Source organism: Macrosteles quadrilineatus, unplaced genomic scaffold, assembly GCF_028750875.1.
Source record: "Macrosteles quadrilineatus isolate MER2022 unplaced genomic scaffold, UCM_ALF_1.0 Scaffold_7__1_contigs__length_78375512, whole genome shotgun sequence".
NCBI classification, from domain to species: domain Eukaryota; kingdom Metazoa; phylum Arthropoda; class Insecta; order Hemiptera; family Cicadellidae; genus Macrosteles; species Macrosteles quadrilineatus.
This window is the reverse complement of record NW_026542600.1, coordinates 50,468,105-50,489,561: the sequence shown is the minus strand read 5'-3', so window position 1 is coordinate 50,489,561 and position 21,457 is coordinate 50,468,105. Positions and strand designations below refer to the sequence as shown.

General features: G+C 34.6%; 1 protein-coding gene across 1 annotated transcript in view; it reads left to right on the top strand.

The window, feature by feature from the left end:
* Nucleotides 1-20,991, top strand: part of LOC128997738 (beta-1,3-galactosyltransferase 1-like) — a 59,653-nt gene extending 38,662 nt beyond the window's left edge. Inside the window, exons 5-6 of the mRNA XM_054423388.1 lie at nucleotides 3,347-3,495; nucleotides 13,413-20,991. Of these exons, the coding sequence (XP_054279363.1) occupies nucleotides 3,347-3,495; nucleotides 13,413-13,660 (397 nt within the window). The 3' untranslated portion in view covers nucleotides 13,661-20,991. The remainder of the gene's footprint in view (nucleotides 1-3,346; nucleotides 3,496-13,412) is intronic.
* The last annotated feature ends 466 nt before the right edge of the window (nucleotides 20,992-21,457 follow it).

Sequence of the window (21,457 nt, the reverse complement as noted above, 5' to 3'; positions counted from 1 at the left end):
CCCTCCCCTAGTCACAACTGGAATGTATAATGTTCATGTTAGGAGCAAAATGTTAATGTTTACTTAACAATAAATCTGTATTTATTTTGTTTTCCTTTAAACGTAAATAAGTGTCTTTTCTACATGGGCTCTACTGATTTGCAGGATTAAGAATATGCATTAATTACTTAAATATTCATTACACTGTTGCTTAGCTTAGCGAACCTCAACACTCAAATGAAACAGGAGGAAATGTTCTTTTTAAATTGTTTAAAACAGTCATACATGTAAATGATGTTCTAAAAGTTTATCTTTTTTCACCATTTGTTGCTAATGAGCATTTGATCCTGCCAATAATAAATTTATAAAAGGCTTTTGACAGATGATCCTTGGTTTCTAAAAAAACTATATATTCTCAGATATCATATTGTTATTGACAGATCAAATTTAAATTGTGTAAAAATATGGAGATTGGTGTTTATGTAATTTTATGTGGTTACTTCATTTTATCATTCACATTGTTCAAACCCTCTTTTATTATACCTGTTATATATCTGAAAATTACAATTATTTTGTCCAATAGATCACTAATGGATATGCGATTGAACAATCCAAAGATTCCACATTATTCAAGTTACAGTATATATTATTTGCAAATTAAAACGTTATACATTTTCTGTACATTTTTTGTAACTAAAACAAAAACTACCTATGAACTTAGTTTAGTGCTATTTCATCTTAATTTTTTTCATATCATTATCCAAATTTGTTTTATTACGTAATCTTATTTTTTTTTTCTGGTACATGTTATAATATTACTGTATTGTCAATTTATTGATATGTGATAAATACGTGTGACAAAAAACATATTCAATTATAATTTCAATTTCTGAACTACATGAAAAATATACTGGTCATAGAGATAGATTCATGTCAAATTTGCTTTGATTAATGAATTTATCTATTTATCTAAACCATTAAGATTTACATATGCTCTTGTTTGTTTTAGTGGTTTGAATACTAGAAAACAGGGAACTTTTTTACTGATTTTACTGTTTTGCTTAATACATGCCGACTATCTATGTTGAAAATGTAAAAAACTCCTGGTTTTGGAGTCTTCAAACCACTAAAGCGTCCATAAGCAGGCCTAAAGCTCAATAGTGTAGCATATGGTTGGAAACCTTAAAATAATAAGGTTTTAAATGGCGCAGTTTTCAACATATTTTCTACCTTCTTGTGTACAGGGTGTAGAAAAATGCAATAGATCAATGTTTTTATATTTTTATCAAAGACCTTAATTTTTATCTTTGGATCTTTTTAATGGAGTTTTGACCATTAATCCTCTATAATTTTCTATTATTCTTATTCAAAATTTAATGTAGAACACGAAAATGACATTATCTACTCAAATCCATTTACAGGTGTAATTGAGAAATTGTCGTTTTAAGTTTGAAAACATGGTTTTTTTTTAACTTAAAATAATTCTTTGGCTAGCTATTTTTTTTAACTTGGAACCTCTTATATACAGCATTACACTTCATTTACTTTGTACTTATACCAAAATTTTTTTGTCACACTGACTACAACAATCACCCTGTATAAACAAAAATCCGACAAAATCCGAGCATGGGAACCCTGAAATAGTAGGGGTTTTCAAACATACCAAATTTTTCATAATAGACAATTACAATTTCAAAATTTTTCATAATAGACAATTACAGTAGTAGTCAGGGAAATATAGGATATGACCTTAAAATATGTTCATAAAAATGCATGTGGTACTGTATATTTTTTCTAAAATTTGTCCAATGCTGGGAAAACCGCCATTTTGAATAGTGATTTTAGGGGTTTCCCCGTATATTAATTTTTAACAACTTTTAGTATGTCACTTTGCACACCCAACGCTAAAAATAAAACCATACAACGTTTCATTAAAAAAAATTTTAAGGTCATATCCTATATTTCTCTGACTACTACTGTTGTCTATTATGAAAAATTGAATTTTGGTATTTTTGAAAACCCCTATTTTTTCAGCGTACCCATGCTCGGATTTAGTAGGATTTTTGTTTATATATTGTTGTGTATGTATGATTTCAAAATATGGCTTAAATTATCTTAAAGCAATTTTTCCCACCTCAAAGTGTATTTTACCCGTACTAGATGTCGCGGTTCAGCGCGCGTAACTGATAGCGTTCCAAGTTGAAGACTAATAACAAATTTATCCCATCTTCAAAGCAAGATACAAACTGATGTGATGATTATTATTGTTCAAAATGTAATGCAGATTCTTTTAAGAGCCATATAATATGTATGTTCTTATCACCTGAGTTTGTATTTGAGAAAATTTAAAGGTTTTACTAAAGAAATCTTTGAAATTTGGTATTGTTTCAATTTTAAGCTGTCTCATTTAAACAAAACAATATTTCAATGGTATAAAAGCTGTTATTATCTTATAGTAGACTTAAAGAGGAAGCTATTAAGACAAACCGCAGATTTTTAAGACGCTTAGTTGTCAAACTATTGATGTTTTACTCAAAGCTTACATAAATCCAATATGGCGGTAGTTTTTTCTAAAATGGTGGCTTTCCACCAATTTGATTTCTCTTGATTTTTAGTATGATTATGGACACCTTTGTTGACAAAATCCCATATATTTTATTCATATTACCTTAAGTTTCATGTTATGCTTATTTTGACTCTAGATTGACTGGCCTAATATGGCAAATGATGGATCTGATGTTTACTTAAGTCTGCCCCACAAAAATGTATCCCTTTTACAGTAATTTAATTGCAATCAGTAAGTATAAAATACAATGGTATGATCATGTTAGTATTGGTAAATAAATACTATATTTTTGAAACTTAATCTGGATTGAAATGAATTTTAAAATCAGGATAAAAGGCTTATGTGGATGGAACAAACAGAACTAATTTCTACGTTTTAAGAATTTTCGCTATGGTATCAGGGTTACCTGAATGGGAAAGATAACACTCTGGCACAAGAAACACAAAACTCTTTACACTATATACAAAATTAGAATATTTCACTGTTACTGAAAGAATCTTCAAACAAGGAATACCTACAAATTATGACAGTAAAATATTGTCTTTTCTGTGTATAGTGTAAAGTTTTCTGTTTGTTGTGCCAAAGGGGATTCTTCCCCATTCAGTTAAACCTAGAACCTCGTCGTCTATGTTACCTCCTTAAATTGTAAAATAGTTACTTTTCCCACAAACTAATAGATACAGGATAGTTGTTATAGTCTGTTTTTATCTTGAACTCTCAAATCAATCATAGAGAACATACTATGTTCCTCATTATACAAGTTTTGAGGCTTATATGAATGAAAGAGTTTTGCTTTTCCAGGTACACTCCTCAGTACATCTTCAACGAGCCTTACTTCCCCAACTACTTGTCTGGCACCGGTTATGTGATGTCCCAAGATGTTGTTTCAAAACTTTACAAAGCTGCTCTCAGTACCCCCATCATACATTTGGAGGACGTCTATATCACAGGTACAGTAATATAGTAATGAATTTGTTGTTCGGTTGTTTGGTCACACAATTAATTCTTCTCAGCAAGACTGAGAAATTGTGCGTTAAAATCTCAGGATTCATAATCCAAGCACACTAGACAAACATAACAAAATCATTACTTTTCAACGTAGGCCTTGACTCACACCTGTTAACCCTTCCCGGACGCGCAAAATCGTGACATAGAACGGGAAAAAATTATAGGAAAAAATAAAAATTAATTTTTCTTATTTGTGTTTTGTTCTACAAGTATACATAAAATAACACGTTCATGCGACGTCGCGGTCATTGCCACAGACCGAGGTATACATTTTAATCTTACACATAGACCGACTGTCACTTGGTTAACAGTACACACAGACAATGGGCGAAAACCTGTAAAACAGCGATCATTTACATTGTAATGCACTACAATCGTGTTTGTTAATAATTTATTCTTGTTTTTCTGTATTTTTTATAACCTTTTGTAATGTTGCATATTTGCGACGCCCGGTCTACAGCGAAGACAATAGTGAAAATTATCATAGTTTTCTTGAAATAGACCAAACGTCGCATATATGCAACAGTTCATTTTTTTGTGTTTTTAAGTAAAAGTAAGTTAAAAAATAACTTAACTTAATTGGCGCCTTGGTACCGCGAAACATCTGGTTACTGCTCAAGCACCTGCCAGTCTGTCTGAAGAGAATTATTATTATTATTATTATTATTATTATTATTATTATTATTCTTTGTCATGAGAGCCGAAGCCCCCTGACTACGTACCCGGTACCTGTCGTGAGACTCAACCCGGGCCCCATGATGTAGGCCGAAGCTTACGCATCAACCTTTAGCACATCATGGGCGGATGACTTAAGGTCATCAGGCTCGCCGGCTGCCGAAGCAGACCCTTCGGAAAGAGGGTTGCCCCTCAATCCTAACCAGGGATTCCGGCTGCTTGTTTAAGCGTCACTCCACCTGGGTTCCACTAGGTCGGAACCTAGAGGTCCATAATGGAGCGCCCCGACGCATTTAGTGCAAGCAACACTCGGGACCTATCTAATCCCTGACAGGCAAGCCCGCCATCAATAGCCAGAAGGAAGGGGACCGTCAGCACGCTGACGGGGGGAACCCCAACCTCCCATTTACACCACTACCCGATCGAGGCCTTACCCAGTTGCTGGGAAACCAGAGATAACCAGAGCGATAGATCCCCAGATACCCCTGGCGGGCTCGGACCCAGCACCCGATCTACTTCGTTTGCCCGTCAGACCCAACATCACTGCCAGGCCATCAGGGTTTCCCAAAAGGAGGCAGGTATAGAAGTGGGACCCACCCGGATGAACCTATCCACCAGAGGTGGCGACACCCTTGACTCAATTGAGGTTCCGGGAAGAACCCCCCACACTCAAGATAACCATACCGTCCGTGCTCAGAGACAGGGATTGGTTTGCATAAGTACCTACAAACCGTTGCCCTCACACTGCGGAAAGTTACGTTGCCCTTGAGTGTCCCCATGAGCTGCGGGTACTTGCCCGTTTTCACCTCCAGGAAAGGTTACTTCCAAAGTCGAGGATTTGCCCACTGAATGCTGGTCGCACACAACAAGCAGGCCGAAGCCCAAAGAACCACAGACACAGGTAGGTTAGAGATTATGATGTACTTCCATCTCTCCTAGAGCTAAACACCCCTCCATCCTGGATAAAGGAATGTCACTGGGACCCGATGCCCAGTCGTCCATGTCTGTGGCCAACTTGAAAATGCCGATACCAACACGGAGCATTTACCTCCCCTCTGGGGGCTAGGTATTTCACCTCCCAGGACGAGGCTACTTCCAAAGTCGAGGATATGCCTCACAAAATGCCAGTCGTACACGACAGGTAGGACTAAGTCACAACCACAAGCTACAGGCAGGTGAAAGATCTATGAACTTAATCAACACTAGCAGAGCTGAACACCCCCACCACCCTGAATGGAGGGAATGTCACTGGGTACTCTCACTTTGGGTAAACCCAAAGAGGCTGGCTTGTCCAGTCGTCCATAGCTTGTGATCTACCTGAAGTGCCGGTTCCAACACCGGGCAATTACCTCCCCTCTGGGAGAGCTAGGGTCCGCGTGGTCGCCCAGGCCACGAACCCACGCAAGCGTGAGCCCCCTGTCTGAAGAGAAGGCGGATATATCCGCTTCCCGTCCGGAACATCAAAAACCATAAGCGGATATATCCGCCACCCGTCCTTTATCGCCAAAGACTTAGGCAGATATATCTGTCACCCGTCCGGCAATGGTTAACTCATAAGAAGTTTCCTGTAGCTTTATTAGATATGAAATAATGAAATAAGCCAAAAATTAATAAGCCAGCCAAACACCAGAATGTGTTATCTCATCACAAAGAGAACCAATTTAGTGTGAGGCCTCAATACATTAAGATTCCTGAATTTCCTTCTATTTACTCTCTCAAGCTGTACTGTGCTGCTATCTATCAAGCTCTTGTAGAACATTCCCAACCATTGTAACACAGAACATTATACAGTAGACCCCTTCTTAATCGAACCTAACGGGGCCAAACCTAGGACGGATAATTCAAAATTTTGCTCTCTTTGTGAAGAAATTCTATTTTCCCTCAACTCACCTGGACCACTTTTTATAGTTGGGGATTTCAATCTGCGAAATAGAGATTGGTCATGCTGCACCGAAACGACACACGATTCATCTTCTCGTTCTATTTTGCATCTTTCTTCCAGTTGCAATAGTGTAATGGGTTTTTTTTTATGAGCAAGGTGCTTTACTTGACCTTTTGTTTTTCTCTCTCAACAAGGTTTGTGTCGATTTGGTCCTGGACCCATTGGTACCATCTGAATCTCATTGCCCTGCATTGGACATCGAAGTAACATGTTCTGGTCTTTGCAAAACAAATAGATATGTTAGCAAATACGACTTCATGAATAGTAACAAAGAAGCAATTTTTAATGACTTACAGCACAGGCAGTATCCCTTCCTATATAATCCTGATAAAATTGAAGCATCTTTTTCAGACTTTTGTACCAAATTTAGTATCCTAATCAAGTCTCATACACCAATTAAATGCATTAGAATATCTTCCTTCCCATGTTGGGAAGGAAGATAACTTCTCATGATCTAAAGAAGCTGGTAATCTTGAAGATGAAGCTCCCGTCAGTTTAAGGCTACTTCAAACCTGCATTATTACCATGATTTTTGTCGTGTAAGGGCACATTGTAAGGAACTCACTTCACGTTGTTACCAACAGTACATTAGCAAGATTAAAGACTCCATGCAGTACAATGTTAAAGCTTTCTAGGCTCACATTAACTCTGCCATAACCAATAATACAACAAGCCTTGATGAGAAAACTGCAAATATCCCACAAGACATCTGTGAGATCTTTGCATCAGTTTTCAAACCATCTGAAAGATATGCTTTCTTCGAAGAACAGTGGACAGCTGGTTCCTTCACTGAATTTTCTGTTTCTTGCAATGAAATCAAAAAGGTCCTTTCCTCCTTGAACAGTAATAAGAATCTTGAGCTGGTCATGGCGATATTCCATCCTCAAAGTACTGTAGCTGGATTCTTGCTCCGCACTTGACAGTATACCTATTTCCCCACTGCCTGAAGACGAGCTTTGTCACACCTATTTTCAAGAATTGTAATTCTTCAGACATAATAAATTGCAGACCAATTTCCATACAATCATCGCTTGCCAAAGTTTTTGAATCCCTGGTCCTTGATTATTTTGTAGAAATATTCGTATTAAGAACCACTTATCAATAGACCAGCATGGTTTCTATAGTGGTAGTTCAGCTGCATTTATCCTAGTTATCCATCAAGAATAAGATGATATAATTTCAGCCTTTAACAGAAGTCGTCAAGTAGACAGCATTTACTTGGACATGTCGAAGGCTTTTGACAGATTGGGTCATGAACATCTACTGGCTAAGCTCTGCATTTTGGGTGTTCCTGGACCCATGCTAAGTTGGTTCAGAAGCTATGTCAGCAATTGTCACCAGATAGTCAGATACAATGGATGTACATTCACCGCCTTTCCTGTTCTTTCTGGAGTCCTCCAGGGCTCCTTGTTGGGCCCTGTGCTTTTTTCCATATTTGTTAATGACCTGGTCTCAGCAGTCATAAATTGTAAAATATTACTCTTCACAGATGACGCTAAAATATGCAAAGAAATTTCTTCGATTGTGATATGCTTCCAGCCGACCTTGACCAAGTATTATTGTAATGCCTCAAGAATGAAATGGAGCTTAACATCTCTAAATGAACAGTACTCTCTTTCTCTTGACGACACTGTATTGTATTCACAATTATCGTCTCGTAGAACGAGATTTAAAATTTCCCGAAATTTCGAGACCCGTCCATCCCTACTTATCATGCAAAAGAACAATCTGGTGTGACATTGTGATCCGCCATTGTCGATCTAGTTTCCTAAATTTGAAGCCAGTGACCTTAGCATCCTGTTTAGATGGGACTTTGATTAAGTAAAATCAGGGTCTTTTTCACATAACGCCTGATGCACAGAACAAATTGTGGGACTTGACTTTTGGAAAATTGTTCGTACACTGTTCTTTGAATAAGTTTCCATTGAAAGTCATCCACTCTTTGAAACTTCCGTGTCCGCCCTCTTTTTCAACGAAGTTAACATTTTGGCATTTACCCTAGACACTGTTTTCCTTGACACTCCCAGAATCTTGCACGCATCAGCTGTTTGACTTTTTGCTCCCTTTTCCTTTGCATAGCTGACCATAGACATAATAGCGGCTTGTTGCCCCTTTGTGAGGTGGTTTCCGCTCCCTGCTAGTTTTGGCTGAACCACTTCTCGATCAATGTTACTATCACTATGGTGCCGTATTACTAGACGGACGCCACATCGCTATGATGTTCATTCGTTGAAAGACACAAACTAACTGAGTGAAATCGGTATCCCGTTAGCAATGATTCATAGGAACGGATTTTCCCAAGGCGCCCAACCAGAGCAGGTTCATACATCGACTAACTTCTCAACCTGATAACTCGGTAACGGGAAATCGTAGAGTGTTCACTCAAATTTTTTGTTTTATTCCTCTTTTTCAGACGAAAAATTGAGCCTTCACATGATGCTCCAAGTCTTATGGTTCAATTTATGCAAATTGTAGTAGGACACGGGATTTCTAGGAACAGCGAGGGGAGGGCGGTAACCCCGGCCCGCCTGCATCGCCAAGCTCCCAACAATAGCGTTGTTTTGACAAGCAGGATTAGGTAGGATGGGTCCACTCTACCTGAAGAAATGGGACTTTAATTTTGAATCTTACTATAGAAGATCGGCGCACGCCCAGTGGCATCAGAAAGAAACTTTCCTTAATTTCTTGATATCCTTAGTATAGTACTTAACCTTTTAATTACAAGCTTAATTTTGCTTACTTAAGCTTCAACAAGGACAAATACTTAATATATACTCTAAATTTGACCTATCAATACGTGTACAAATGTTAAAAGACGAATAAAATATTATGTCCTATGTCTTTCAGTGGAATAAATTATAGTTGTAGGCAAGAGTCAATAAAAATTCTTATTTAACCTTTAGTAATATTAATATATGTTTTCCAAATCTATCGTAATACAGTGCAGAACTTATTGTTGAAATGAAAGAAACAAGCAACCATTTTGGTACAAGACAGGATGTTTATTTACAGTTACACCCTGTAGAGTTTAACAAATTGTTTCCATCGCCAAGCAGGGGAGTGGAAATGCCGAGATTCCTAGAAAGCGTCGGATAAACCAAACTACTTTCAAAACTATGTCGATTAAAACAAACTGATGTATTTTACGAGCAAGGGCTGATAATCAGATATCTGTTAATGCGAGGTCGTTAAGGTCCACTGTAATACCCAATACAAACAATTACAAAATTACCAATTAATTAGGCCTACAAATAATGTGACGTTTCACGGGCGATGAGTTCGCTTCTAGATCAGCCTTCATTACAGTTTTTACTATTTGGTGGAATGGGATTTAAATAATTCACACATTTACGCCTACAACCTGGGTAGGGTTCTGCTATTACCCAAATGCATTAAAGGTTTGGCAAAACAAATTTAAATCCATCTGCACATTTGAGTACAAACTGACATGAAAAAAATAAGTAAGTCGATGTATAGATTGAATAGAGTAGGATGGGGAAAATGAAGATGGATAAGGTTAACCCTCCAGCTGGTCATTAAAATTTCCCGTACTGGTAAGGTTTTTTTGACCACCGCGCAATTATTTAGTAAATACCACATAAAACATATAAAATGGTACAAAAAACATACATATAGATTTTTTTCAGAAAGAAATAACCTATTCAAAAATAATAGTTTTAATGGTGTACTTACAAGTATGTTAACAGGTATTCCTCCTATGTGGGTACAGCAATATTGAAAAAAAATGTTTCTTCTTCTTTTAGTATATTATCTCTGGTCAAATATGTATTATATCAAAAAATAAGATAGCCAAAATGTTCACAGTTTCATTGTCTTTCCAACTATGTATAACACTTGCTAGTTTATATAACAAAAACAGTCTATAAAGCAAATATGTGACAAAAACACGAAGCACTTTTTCCGCACAAACACAAGACCTGCTGGACCTGTGCTGGAAACCACTGCCCCAGGCTTCTCACTTCATTTCACCATAAAAATATTGTGTTTTAGGCCTATATGTGAATTGAAATTATTTACAAAATAAAAAATACAAGTCTTAGAATCAACTTTGGACAAAGGAGCTAACCGTTTACAAGAAGAATTCTAGTCAGAATCGTTAGCGTTATTTTCCCTTGCTCTCTTACCCCTCTTGGGTGCTCTCCAAAAGTGCTCCAACTTGTGAAAACAGCCTGGGTGCACTCCTGAGTTACATGCAGGGCACCAAAAATGACTCCTGGACTTTTTTTGTGGAGTGGAACACACAACACACATCCTGAGTTGTACTCCAGGCAATCTCGTCAATACATGGGACGCAGAGGGTCCTGCATCTCCTCCAGGACCAACGTCTGGTATCTGAGCTCTTGGGTTAGGCACTGCAACATCACTTGATAAACTTTCAACGATGCTAACCATATAGTTGTATCGTGTCATAGGCTGGTCAGTATTTTTCAGGTACAAAATATAACTGTTTAGGAGAGCCATGTCCAAAAAATTTTCAAAGATCTTCTTCCAATATTTTTTTGTAGCTCTTGTACAGGTGCTGTGATATAGACTTATCTTTGCTGTCCACACCACCCATATGAAGGTTGTACTCATTTATTAGGGATGGTTTTATAGCCTCTATTCCACTTTTTTTACTTTTTACTACACGGTCATCCGCGGGGTATCCAGTTGTTATAAGGTAAACAGGCTTGCGTTTTTTCTTTTGTTTGTAGCCAACAAGCAGAACTCCTTGCTTTCTAAAGTAGATTGATGTCTCAGGTTGTAATTTAGCATCTAAAACACTTTTGGAGAGTTCTTTTGACCGCTTGTTGACGGTACCGGTAATGTAAGTTTCATGTTGAAGTAACTTTTTGGCAAGAGGTAATTTAGTGTAGTAATTATCTGTGTACAGATGATATCCTTTATTGAGTAAGTAGAATTTATTTAGTAGGTGTAAAACTACCTTTTCTGTAAATGCAATATCAGGATTTGTATTTTCAAGGATGTCTTTACCACTGTACAGCTCAGAATGAAGTACGTACCCGGTGTCACTATCGCACACTTCAAATTTTTTTATACCGAAGCGGGCATGTCTTTTGTTAGGCATATATTTTATAAATGTACACCTATTCTTCATCCCTATCATAGACTCATCTAATGAAATGTTCTGGTTTGGAATAAAATAAACTTTAAAATATCCATTCATTAGCTCATAGAAATGTCGCACTTTGAACCATGGATCATGTCCGAGCTGTCCTTTTGGTATATACTGTAGAGAGCTAAGATGGAACATTGATCTCAGTGCCTGAAATCTTACTAGGCTCATATTATCAGGAAAAAAAGGTAATCTCTGAGATCTAACAGTTGACCAATAATTTTCAATGTTCTGTTTGTAATTCAGCCCCATATTTATAAGAAGGGCCATAAAACGCTTCATTTCCTTGATAGAGGTTTCTTTCCACCTTCTTAGTCTACTGTTTGGCGTCAATGTACCTCCATTTATAGCTGATTCTATTTGTCTGCTTGCATAAGCATTTGTTTCCCTCACCATCATACCCCAGATAACATTAGTAAAGAAAAGATAGAAATATGTAATAGGGTTGCTATTCCGGGGAGGAAGATTTCGAGGACCTGGATTTCGTACCTGAAATTTTTTTGTGACGTCAAACATTTGTTCAGGTGGGTAAACCCTAACCCAGTGTACACCCGAGCTAATCCTAGGCCCTGGCAGAGTATAATTAGGTTGATTCAAAGGGTTATTTACCTCAGGGATAGGAGGGTCATCTGGATCTGAGTGTTCTGGAGAACTTGGCAAAGGCCTACGCAAGCCTACTTCATTAGGCCTAGGCCTAGGTCTTGGAAGACCAAAATCTGTAATAGATGTATCTGAGTTCTCATCTTCACTGTTTGGAAAGTATAATTCCCCACTCCCAGATGAAAAATCAGTCAAAGATATGTCAGAACCATACACATCTGAACCCACATCACTGTCATCAATTTCATTTTCATTTTCACTGAATACATCACTTTGTAGGTCAGATATTGGTTCAGCATCATTCAAACAGGCCCTAATTGCACTAGAATTACTTAGTTCACTCATTTTAAGTTAAAAACTCACCACAACTCACTAAAATATTCATTTTAAAGCATTCAAAGTAAAGGGTTAACAACAAAATGCGGCAGACTAGACGATGCAAGCGAACACAAACAATCAACTGAAATACAGGCTTGCCAACATTCTTTTTTTTCAACAAATGCAACTAAACATATGATGACTAGATTGCTCAGTGTTTGCTCTTTAATACTATATAAAATACATAGATATTAAACGTAAAATAACGGAGTAAATTGTGTTTTACATAACGCTTGCAAATGGGTCGCGATCGCGATCTTACCAGTAATCGCGTGACGTAATTGAGTCGCGATCGTGACTTATACCAGTTGGAGGGTTAAAGTTAGCATAATACATCTGACTTTGAAAATATAAAAGGCAGGGATGGACAATTTGCATGACTGTCTCCTTTTTATTCATGCAGAAAAATACATCAGGTATTTATTGTTACCCTTGTTCTCTGTTGAAACTGATGGGAACGTGAATTTTTGGTTCTATTGTTGATGGAAATCTACCATTAACTATATATACTTGATTGTCAAATTTTGCTGGTCAGATCTCAGTTTTAAGATTTACCTATCAATCAATTTGTTACGTACAAAATTCAATGTTTACACATCAGTCACAAGTTTCCACCAAAGCTAATTTCTTTTAATGAAAAGAAAAATAAACAAGAATTGTTTGCCAAACCATTAATGTGACCATGTGATTGGCCCACTAGTCAGGTTGTAAAAGCGGTTTGTGGCTATACAACTTGTGTTATATTATTTGCCTGCTAAGCTGTGTCAGCAGTTTTCAATAGTATGACAAGCAAACAGTGTTAAAGGCAACTATCACTGATAGCCACACTATGTATGTTTTGGTATGAACAAATAAAACCCTTGAAAATTTATCCTCATTGAGAAAGGATAAATTACAGTAGTAATTTATTTCAGTGAGGTAAAGAATTAATACATTGATAAAGTACCCCTGGATAATAACTTGTATGGATAGGCAATGTCTCAGTTATAATTTCAGGGGCTGTTGTTTTTGTACATTGAGATAGTATTTTCTAAAATTCTAAGTTTCATTGATTATTTGTACTTTAAACTATTTTTGTCAGCTTTTAATCAGGTGATCATAACATTTTTTTTCTTCTTATAACACAGGTGTCTGCTCTCGTGCAGCTGGTGTGAAGCCCCTCAACCACTATGGTTTCTTCTACCAAAGACGGAAACTGTCGGATTCTTGCAACCCCAAGGTGTTCACCAACCACCGTATGTCTCCTGATGATCTCCGTACGGCCTTCTCTCATGTCAGCAACTGTTCCACCCCTACATCTACCCCCTTCTTGGTCACCACTCCCACCTCCCACTACCGTGCCAAACGCCTTCCCGTCTCCACAACATGTCACTAACCACAAACTCCACATGCCACAGTCGGTCTTTATGCTCAAACATTTTCTTTTAATGTTATCTCGATATTCTCATGTAGAATTGTAGCGTACAGGGAAGAAAGTGATTTACTTTTAAATTGAAGAAAGGTTGTTTTGGGTTGTTTTAACTTACACTATAGTTTTGTTTAGATATTCTAGTTTTTTTTTGCAAGTGATATTTATTTGTCAGTTTTGAGTTTGTGTCCTCAAATAAGCCATTAGATCTGGAAAACGCATCAAAAGTGAAAGTGTGACACAAATCTTTCTAATAATTTGTTACTAATTAGGTATTCTTTATCTAGGGTGTGTAAACCTAACATGATAAGGTTTCATTTATTTTGACTGTAATGAGTTGTTTAATAGGGATCATGGCATAAATATCTCATGAAATAACAAATTTACTGTAGCCTATAATAACAATAATTTTTATATGGTCGAAATCGATCACCACTTACCATCTTTTTTTATATTTACGGTCTTGTGAGTAACAGTATAAGCGTAAATATATATGTTTTAAGTGTTATAAGACATCTTTTTTATTTACTTTCTGTAAATTTAATAACACATACAATGCTGATCAAGAAGTTATTTAAATATAAATAATAATCAGTTATTCATGGGTTTACTGTCTTACTTTACAAAATTAGAAATAGTAAACTATTTGAATCAATTTAATTCATAGAGTATCATACTGAATTTTTGGATTTCTTTGAATAAAAAAAATGTTGTCAATGTAATGAAATATTCTTTAACTTCTTTCAAATATTTATAAAATCTTGACAAAGTCATTACAACAGCTAAAATCAAAGCTTAGTCAATAATCACAATACATTTTATATTTAAACTAAACAGACGTACTAAAATATTTTTTTTAAAGTTACATCTGAATGATTTTATAATTAATAAACTTATCCAAACTGTAAAATGGGCTATTGATCAGCCAACAGAATTTAAGGGTAAATTCAGCTTTAGGTTGATGTAAGATCAATAAAACTCTGCTGTAGGTTTTGTTCATGAATGTAAGATTGGTCTTAAGTTAATTTGTTCAGTATTATTAGACCTCTTGTGTTCATTAACTATTTCATAACATCAGTTGTTCACAATAACTCTCTATTTTTTTTTCATCTTCTGGTAATCATCCTCTAAAAGCTCATACATATATCAGAAAGACGTGAATGTACTTTGGCCTTGATGTTATCATTGTGTTTTAGCCTGTTGTTCCTCTAAGGTGGAGTTAGTAGACAATCTTTCAAGTTAATAGATTTAAGGTTTTTTATCAAAGATGAATGAATATCAAGACATTGTCGTTTATCTTAATCATTGAAATTGAAATATTTCGTCATTAATAGACTTGCGCCATCCCCACATTTGGCAAGTCATTTCTGTTCAGACTATTATATCACATTTAACTTGTGATCGACTTAAATTATTTTAAATATTATTGTTAACAATAAATATCATATTTTGAAAGAAAACTGATAACTCAAGTTGATGAATTTATTTGACACAAGATGGGTCATCAGGTGTCGATTTAGAGTGTGCCTCTTTCCGTGTATACTATTGTTTATGAATTTTTCAAAGTAAAGTATTTGGATTATCGATGTAGAAGTTAATGATCAAAAGATAAATTATTAGAATACTTACACATTTTAGCCATCAGCTGTACTAGATTACCGTAGGTAGGTGATTAAGAGAAGGATTAGATTATGTTAGTACAAATGCTATGAACGTTACTATTTTTGTACGTCAGATGTGCCATAGGTAGAAGCTAATTAGTATTCAAACTATTACTTGAGACCTAAACTGTTTTTATCACGCTTTTCGCCTTGCTAAATGTACAGCTGAGGAAGTCCACATTTCATGTATTGAAGTTATTAATTTTAATGCATAAATGCTCAGAGTTAGTTTAAGGAAAGTGATATTTATTGTAAAGTTGTTGTTGGTTTGTAAATGGAATGTTGAGAGACTAACTTGTTTTATATTGATTACAAGAGGCCTCGGGAAAGTGAATGAATATTTTTTGACATCGCTTTGTAAATAGTTGTGTGTCGTAGATAGCTAATGGATCATCTTTGTTATTTCTGACAAATTTCGATACAGGGCTCAAATTGCATTTGCTTGTACCAACAATTTTAACCTGGTTTCCAGTGTTAAATAATAATCAAAATCCCATGATCCCATTTAAAAGGCTTCAGAATGTCAATTTGCTTTCATGGAAAACTTGTATCGTAACTATTTGGTTGATCAAAAGCAAAATGAATGTAACTCATAAAACTTTCTAAAAAAACACGTTTTTAGATCTCAGTACATAAATCAGTCAGTGGACAAAGAAGTCTATGCATTTAACTTTAAAAATTTAACTAAGCCTCAAATTTAATGTTAAAAGCTTTTGTGGCTAAAAGAATTTTTTTAGAAAGTTAATAAGTAGTTGAGTATAGCAGTGAGTTTATCAGGTCTTGCGCCAGTCCACTATTTGTGTAGATGATTTTATCAGCTAGTTTGTTGCAATATTATTAAAACCATTAAAAAAGGGTATTACCGGTTAGGTTGGCAAAGAGTTGGACAAGTAAAAGCAATCTCTAAACCCTCTATCAGAACTTGCAAGAATAAGTAGATCCAGTTTAGGTGCTGTACTCGCTAAGGAAATTAATTGTTGAACCGTACGAATTTAGTTGTCTTAAGTGTAACTTTGTATATTCGATAGTAGAGTATTTAGCCATATTTTCATTGGAATTGGTTATATCAGTTATAGAACTGCTAAATACTCCATCATAACTTTTACCTAATATTCTATCATGATTGATTAGTTAAACAGTAGTCTAATTATAATGGCAGCTTAACTTTTACAGTTAATAATTAGAGAGTAATAATTTAAAGTTTTTTTTAAAAGCTATTTTTACTTATGCTTTATATTTTCATTTTACTATATATGCCCTTCAAAACTTGGTTTTGTATGCAAAATCATACATTTGTATATTAAGTCAAGTTCTATGCCCTTTGCGAGTATAATGCTGCTATACTTCTTGTTTGTCTAGAATTCCAATATTTTCAAAAACGTTTTTTAATACTACTTAAATCTACCTTTGTGATAGATTTGTTAGTAATATTAATAATAGTTTATACTATGGACTGTGATAATTACTTAATTAGATCATCTTTAATTTGACAATTATTCTTGTATGTTTCATATCAACCCTGTTATCCTTTAAGAAATGCTCTAGAAGTGTTGTTACTGGGTTGGAGATTTTGGATGAATTGAAATAACTAAAACGTCCATTGGTTTGTGACTCTTAGGTCCGCTTAATAAGGAGCAGTTTCAATTTTTTGTAAACTTTTAGCTTGACAAAATAATGTATCTTCAACTCTTAACATTTTTCTAAGAAAAGAACTATTGAATCAGCTTTCTTCAACTTTTCAACTTTAACTTTGTAAATATATGATGTTAAAATGTATAAAATGTTTTGGAAAATGGAGAATTTAAGGATAAATATGTACTCTCAAAATGAATTTACATAAATCAATACTACTATTACCCATGAATATACATTGAAACATTATATTATTTTTGAGATAATGTTGGCAATGGAAAATATTTCCACGATTGATTTCTAAATAATCCAAAGGATGGGTTATTTAAAAGATTATTGAAACACCCTGTATGGATATGTGTGATTAGGCGGCTTAGTTACCGTATTTAGTTAAAGAACTTATTATTTTATGAAACTGTAGATTTGATAAGAGAATGAGAGTTGCTACTAAGTAACATTAGAATTTCCAGTTAAGTAATTTTTCAAAAAATATTCTTTGTTTGATTCAAACGCTGTCCGCAATCTAAATTTTAAAGTAAGTTTTTTAAGTGCAGCGCTTTTCAATCTGTTCAGGCCTATATGCTGTGTATCCAAAATTATGTCAACAAAACTGATTCAACAAATTTTTATTTGTAAAAGGTAGTTTGAGGTTAAGTTTTCCCAATTTTACCCAGTACAAAAAGCAAATGTTTAACCCGTTAATGCCGACTTACGAGCGTTATTCGTACGGCCGCTGCAGGCCCGGCGGCTGACTTACGAGTGCTGCTCGTGTTACCGCTACACAGCGCCACTTGTTATTTAATTATTATTATTTTCCCCACTTTTGTTTCTTCTTACTCTTATGATGTTTATAAATATCTTGCTTCTTGTTTTGCATATTTACTCATTTATTTTTGGAATAACAAACAAGGTTGTATTGCCATGGAAACCAGATATCAAGAATAAGAATAAGAACTTTATACAGCCAGAAAATATTTCATGCAAATACATTGGCACGTCAATTTTATAAATAAATAATATTCAACAGAAGTCCTTAACTCAACTAAGTCTTGCCTTTACCAAATGAACATGATATTGCCAATTTAGAGTAGTATCAAAAGTTAGTCCCAAAAACTTTGGATGCAGATTTTCATTTGGCATCTCAGGAATTTCTCTAAGACTAAATACTACAGTTGATGTTTTATCTTTATTTAGAATTAAATTATTTGCTGTGAGCCAGTTCTCAACAACATTTTTATTCAACTCACAGTTTTCTAAAAGTTGACTATAGTCTGAACTCCTGGTGATTACCGTGGTGTCGTCTGCGTATAAAACAATATCTGTAGGGACATTTACACTTAAGTCATAGACCACTATCACGAACAATAATGGCCCAAGTACCGAGCCCTGAGGGACTCCACAGGTTACAGGTTTACATTGAGACAGGTTATTTCCCATCACCCGAAATCAGCTGCAGTAAGGTAGACAAACATTTTTTTAATATTATTACTTATAAAAGTAAACAACTTGTGATTATTCTACACAGGGAATCAATTGAACTTGATAACAGTAGTGTCATTTAATCTTGGAATTTGTAAATCAAGTTTACTTTAAAAACATTGTTTAAAAAAATTTTAATTTTATAATATTTTTGAGTTTTATTTTTTTATTTTACACTTTGACTATCCAATTGCCACATTTTTTGTAGACAATTTTACTGTGAACAAAATGGCGAAAGAATTATTAATTTATTACCTAAGGTTTTCTTTCTATAACAATTAGAGTAAAATTAAATGCCGACAGAGGGCACTGTGGGCAGCGCATTAATTCCTTCCCCAATGGGTTGAAGAGATATTTTTGCAGGTTTGCTTTAATTTCAACTTCCATATTTTATTTTGAATCCGGTCCAATTGATACACAAAAAGCAATAAACAAAATTTGATATATTGAAAGGTTTAACTGTTTAGTTAAAATACTGTTACTGCAAATTAAGTGATATTAAAAAAAATGTCTATTCAAATTTAGGAAGCATTTTTACTTGAAACTTTATCACTTCAAAACTATTTGTTTCTGTTGGTGAAATTAAAGTTAATGAAAGAAAGTTTGTTGTAAACTCTTTTATTTTCTTACAATCACAACACAACACAGAATTATATTTAGTAAACAACTTCATATGTACAATGTAAAAACATATGATGGTCCATCACTAATCCAGACTAGATGAGTTGGGTTGCAATATTCAACAGTTTCTCATAATAAACCCTTAGTTTGATTGGTAAAACTAAAACTTAACCTAGTTTATAGATAATTGGCAAGAAAATAAAAAAATAAACCACTATGTTGAGAGACTAGGAAGTCTCGTCAACTCTGGATACACTCTGTTCAGTTAATCTCTATTTTTGGCAAACTGTTAAACAAATTATGACAAAAGAATTAGTAGCAACCTCTCATCTAAATTTAAGTTTATCACTCTTTTCATAAATACCAATTCATGTTTGTGATATTCAAGAACAGTACTTAATATGTTTGATTTCTTTTACATTTGAATGTAGGACATTCGATAGGAGATATCGTTTTTTTTTTTAAAGAAAAATTGTGAATGTAATTTCACAGTTCCTGTAGCATTAATTTACATCATTATCAACACTTTCTCAACTAACTAGCAGCTAGTCATGATCAGATCTATGAAATATTTCATTCTATGCTAATGCTCATGTGAGTATCCTAGTATATTGATGAAATTTTAAACTTATTGATTTGTAGTTAGACTTTTAAAGATAAAAATCAATGCAGAATAAAATCAAAATTGCTAACTATCCTAGTTTTTTAAATGTATTTTCACTCTAAAACTCAATATAACGCTATGATATTGTAAGGCTCCCTGCAGAACTATATGCGAGGAGTTGTAGTCAATACGTAAGTTTTTCTTTGTAAGTTTTTGATAGGAAGAGTGGGTTTAAAAAAAGGCTTAGATGACTGTAGTATCTATTCTAATGTGCACTCCAAGGACAGGTGATATGATAAAAATGTTTATGAAAGACTACAGTGGTCTCATCAATATAACAATTTGTTGGTTTTTTAAGGGTAATTGCTGACTAACCTTCCCATGACCACACCAACACATCTTTGCCAAACTTCAATATCAAGATAGAGACTGGACGTTAAACACTTATCTGTTGTAGTGTATTTGTATCGTGTATCCTGATGTTGGCTGTCAGGTCTACAAAAGGGTTGTTTAACATCCATTTGTCAACTACATCAATATGAAATTACGTAGATAGGCCTTTAATAGCCATAGTTAAACTTTCAGTCAAAATATAACTCTGAAATTACGAAAGTAACCACCAAACCAAACGGAACAATTGAGATGTTCACCAGTCGCATGTTTAGTCAGTACTGGTCAGTTTGGCGGAACTACGATAAACCCGTGAATGATGATAAACTGTGAATGACCGTGAATGATGAACTATGATAAACCCGTGATAAACTCCTTTTGCAATGTGTTAATTTTTTGGTTGCAAACAGCCCGTAAGTCGGTTTCAATCCCTAATAAACGTTGTTCCACGTAAGTCTCTAGTTAAACTAGCTCTCTGTGACAGGTTAAGGCTGGTGTGCTTAACTGCCAGACCATGATTACGAGATTTAATGATGAAATACTATATCCAATTCTTCCTATCAAAAATCAATCTCTAAGCATAGCCACGCACGATTCCTTAAATGCCCAAATAGAAATATTATACTCTAAATATATTATTAAATTATAAAAATTGCAGTATCATTGGTACAAATAGAGATAGCTTTAGCATAATATATTTCATAATTTCTTTGCGAGGTTTATATTTTTTCCTTCTATGTGTTTAAGGTGAACATATTCTTTTACAAAAGCTTATTTTGTTTACAATAATATTCTGTAGTAGGCCTAGATGAGAGTGAAATATAATTACAAAAGACATGACATTCTGTTTATTTAGTTTAGATCCGTTATAAACTTGCTTAGAATTAGTTACAAATTCCTTGTAAAATTAGTGAGCAATAAAATTGCCTTTTGAGTTTGTATTTGTTGTTATCTTACCTTAGCATTTCATAACTTGGTTGAACTTCTTGAATAACAGAATAGCCTACAGGTGATTGATATAAGTGTGCCAGCCATATTATTCGAAAACTATAAGAGATATAAAAAAGTTCAATGGTAAGTGCCTTGGATTTTTTATTTAAAAAATTGTAGTCAAGTCGAAACAATTATTTTAGCCATCATTTTTCCAATATGGCCGCCAACATTGATTTTTCTTATGGAACACCCTGTTTTTTATTATGTATTCAGGTAGAAAATGTAATTTTAAGACGATTTTATTCTTGTGATTTTTTTCATAAACCTAACAGTTTCAAAGATAATAATGGTTAAAGTTTTGAAATTTCGGCATGAGAAAGAGTTTCGATAAAAGCCTAAGCAAGCATGCCAGCTGTTTATTCTAAAAACTATTCAAAATTTCTC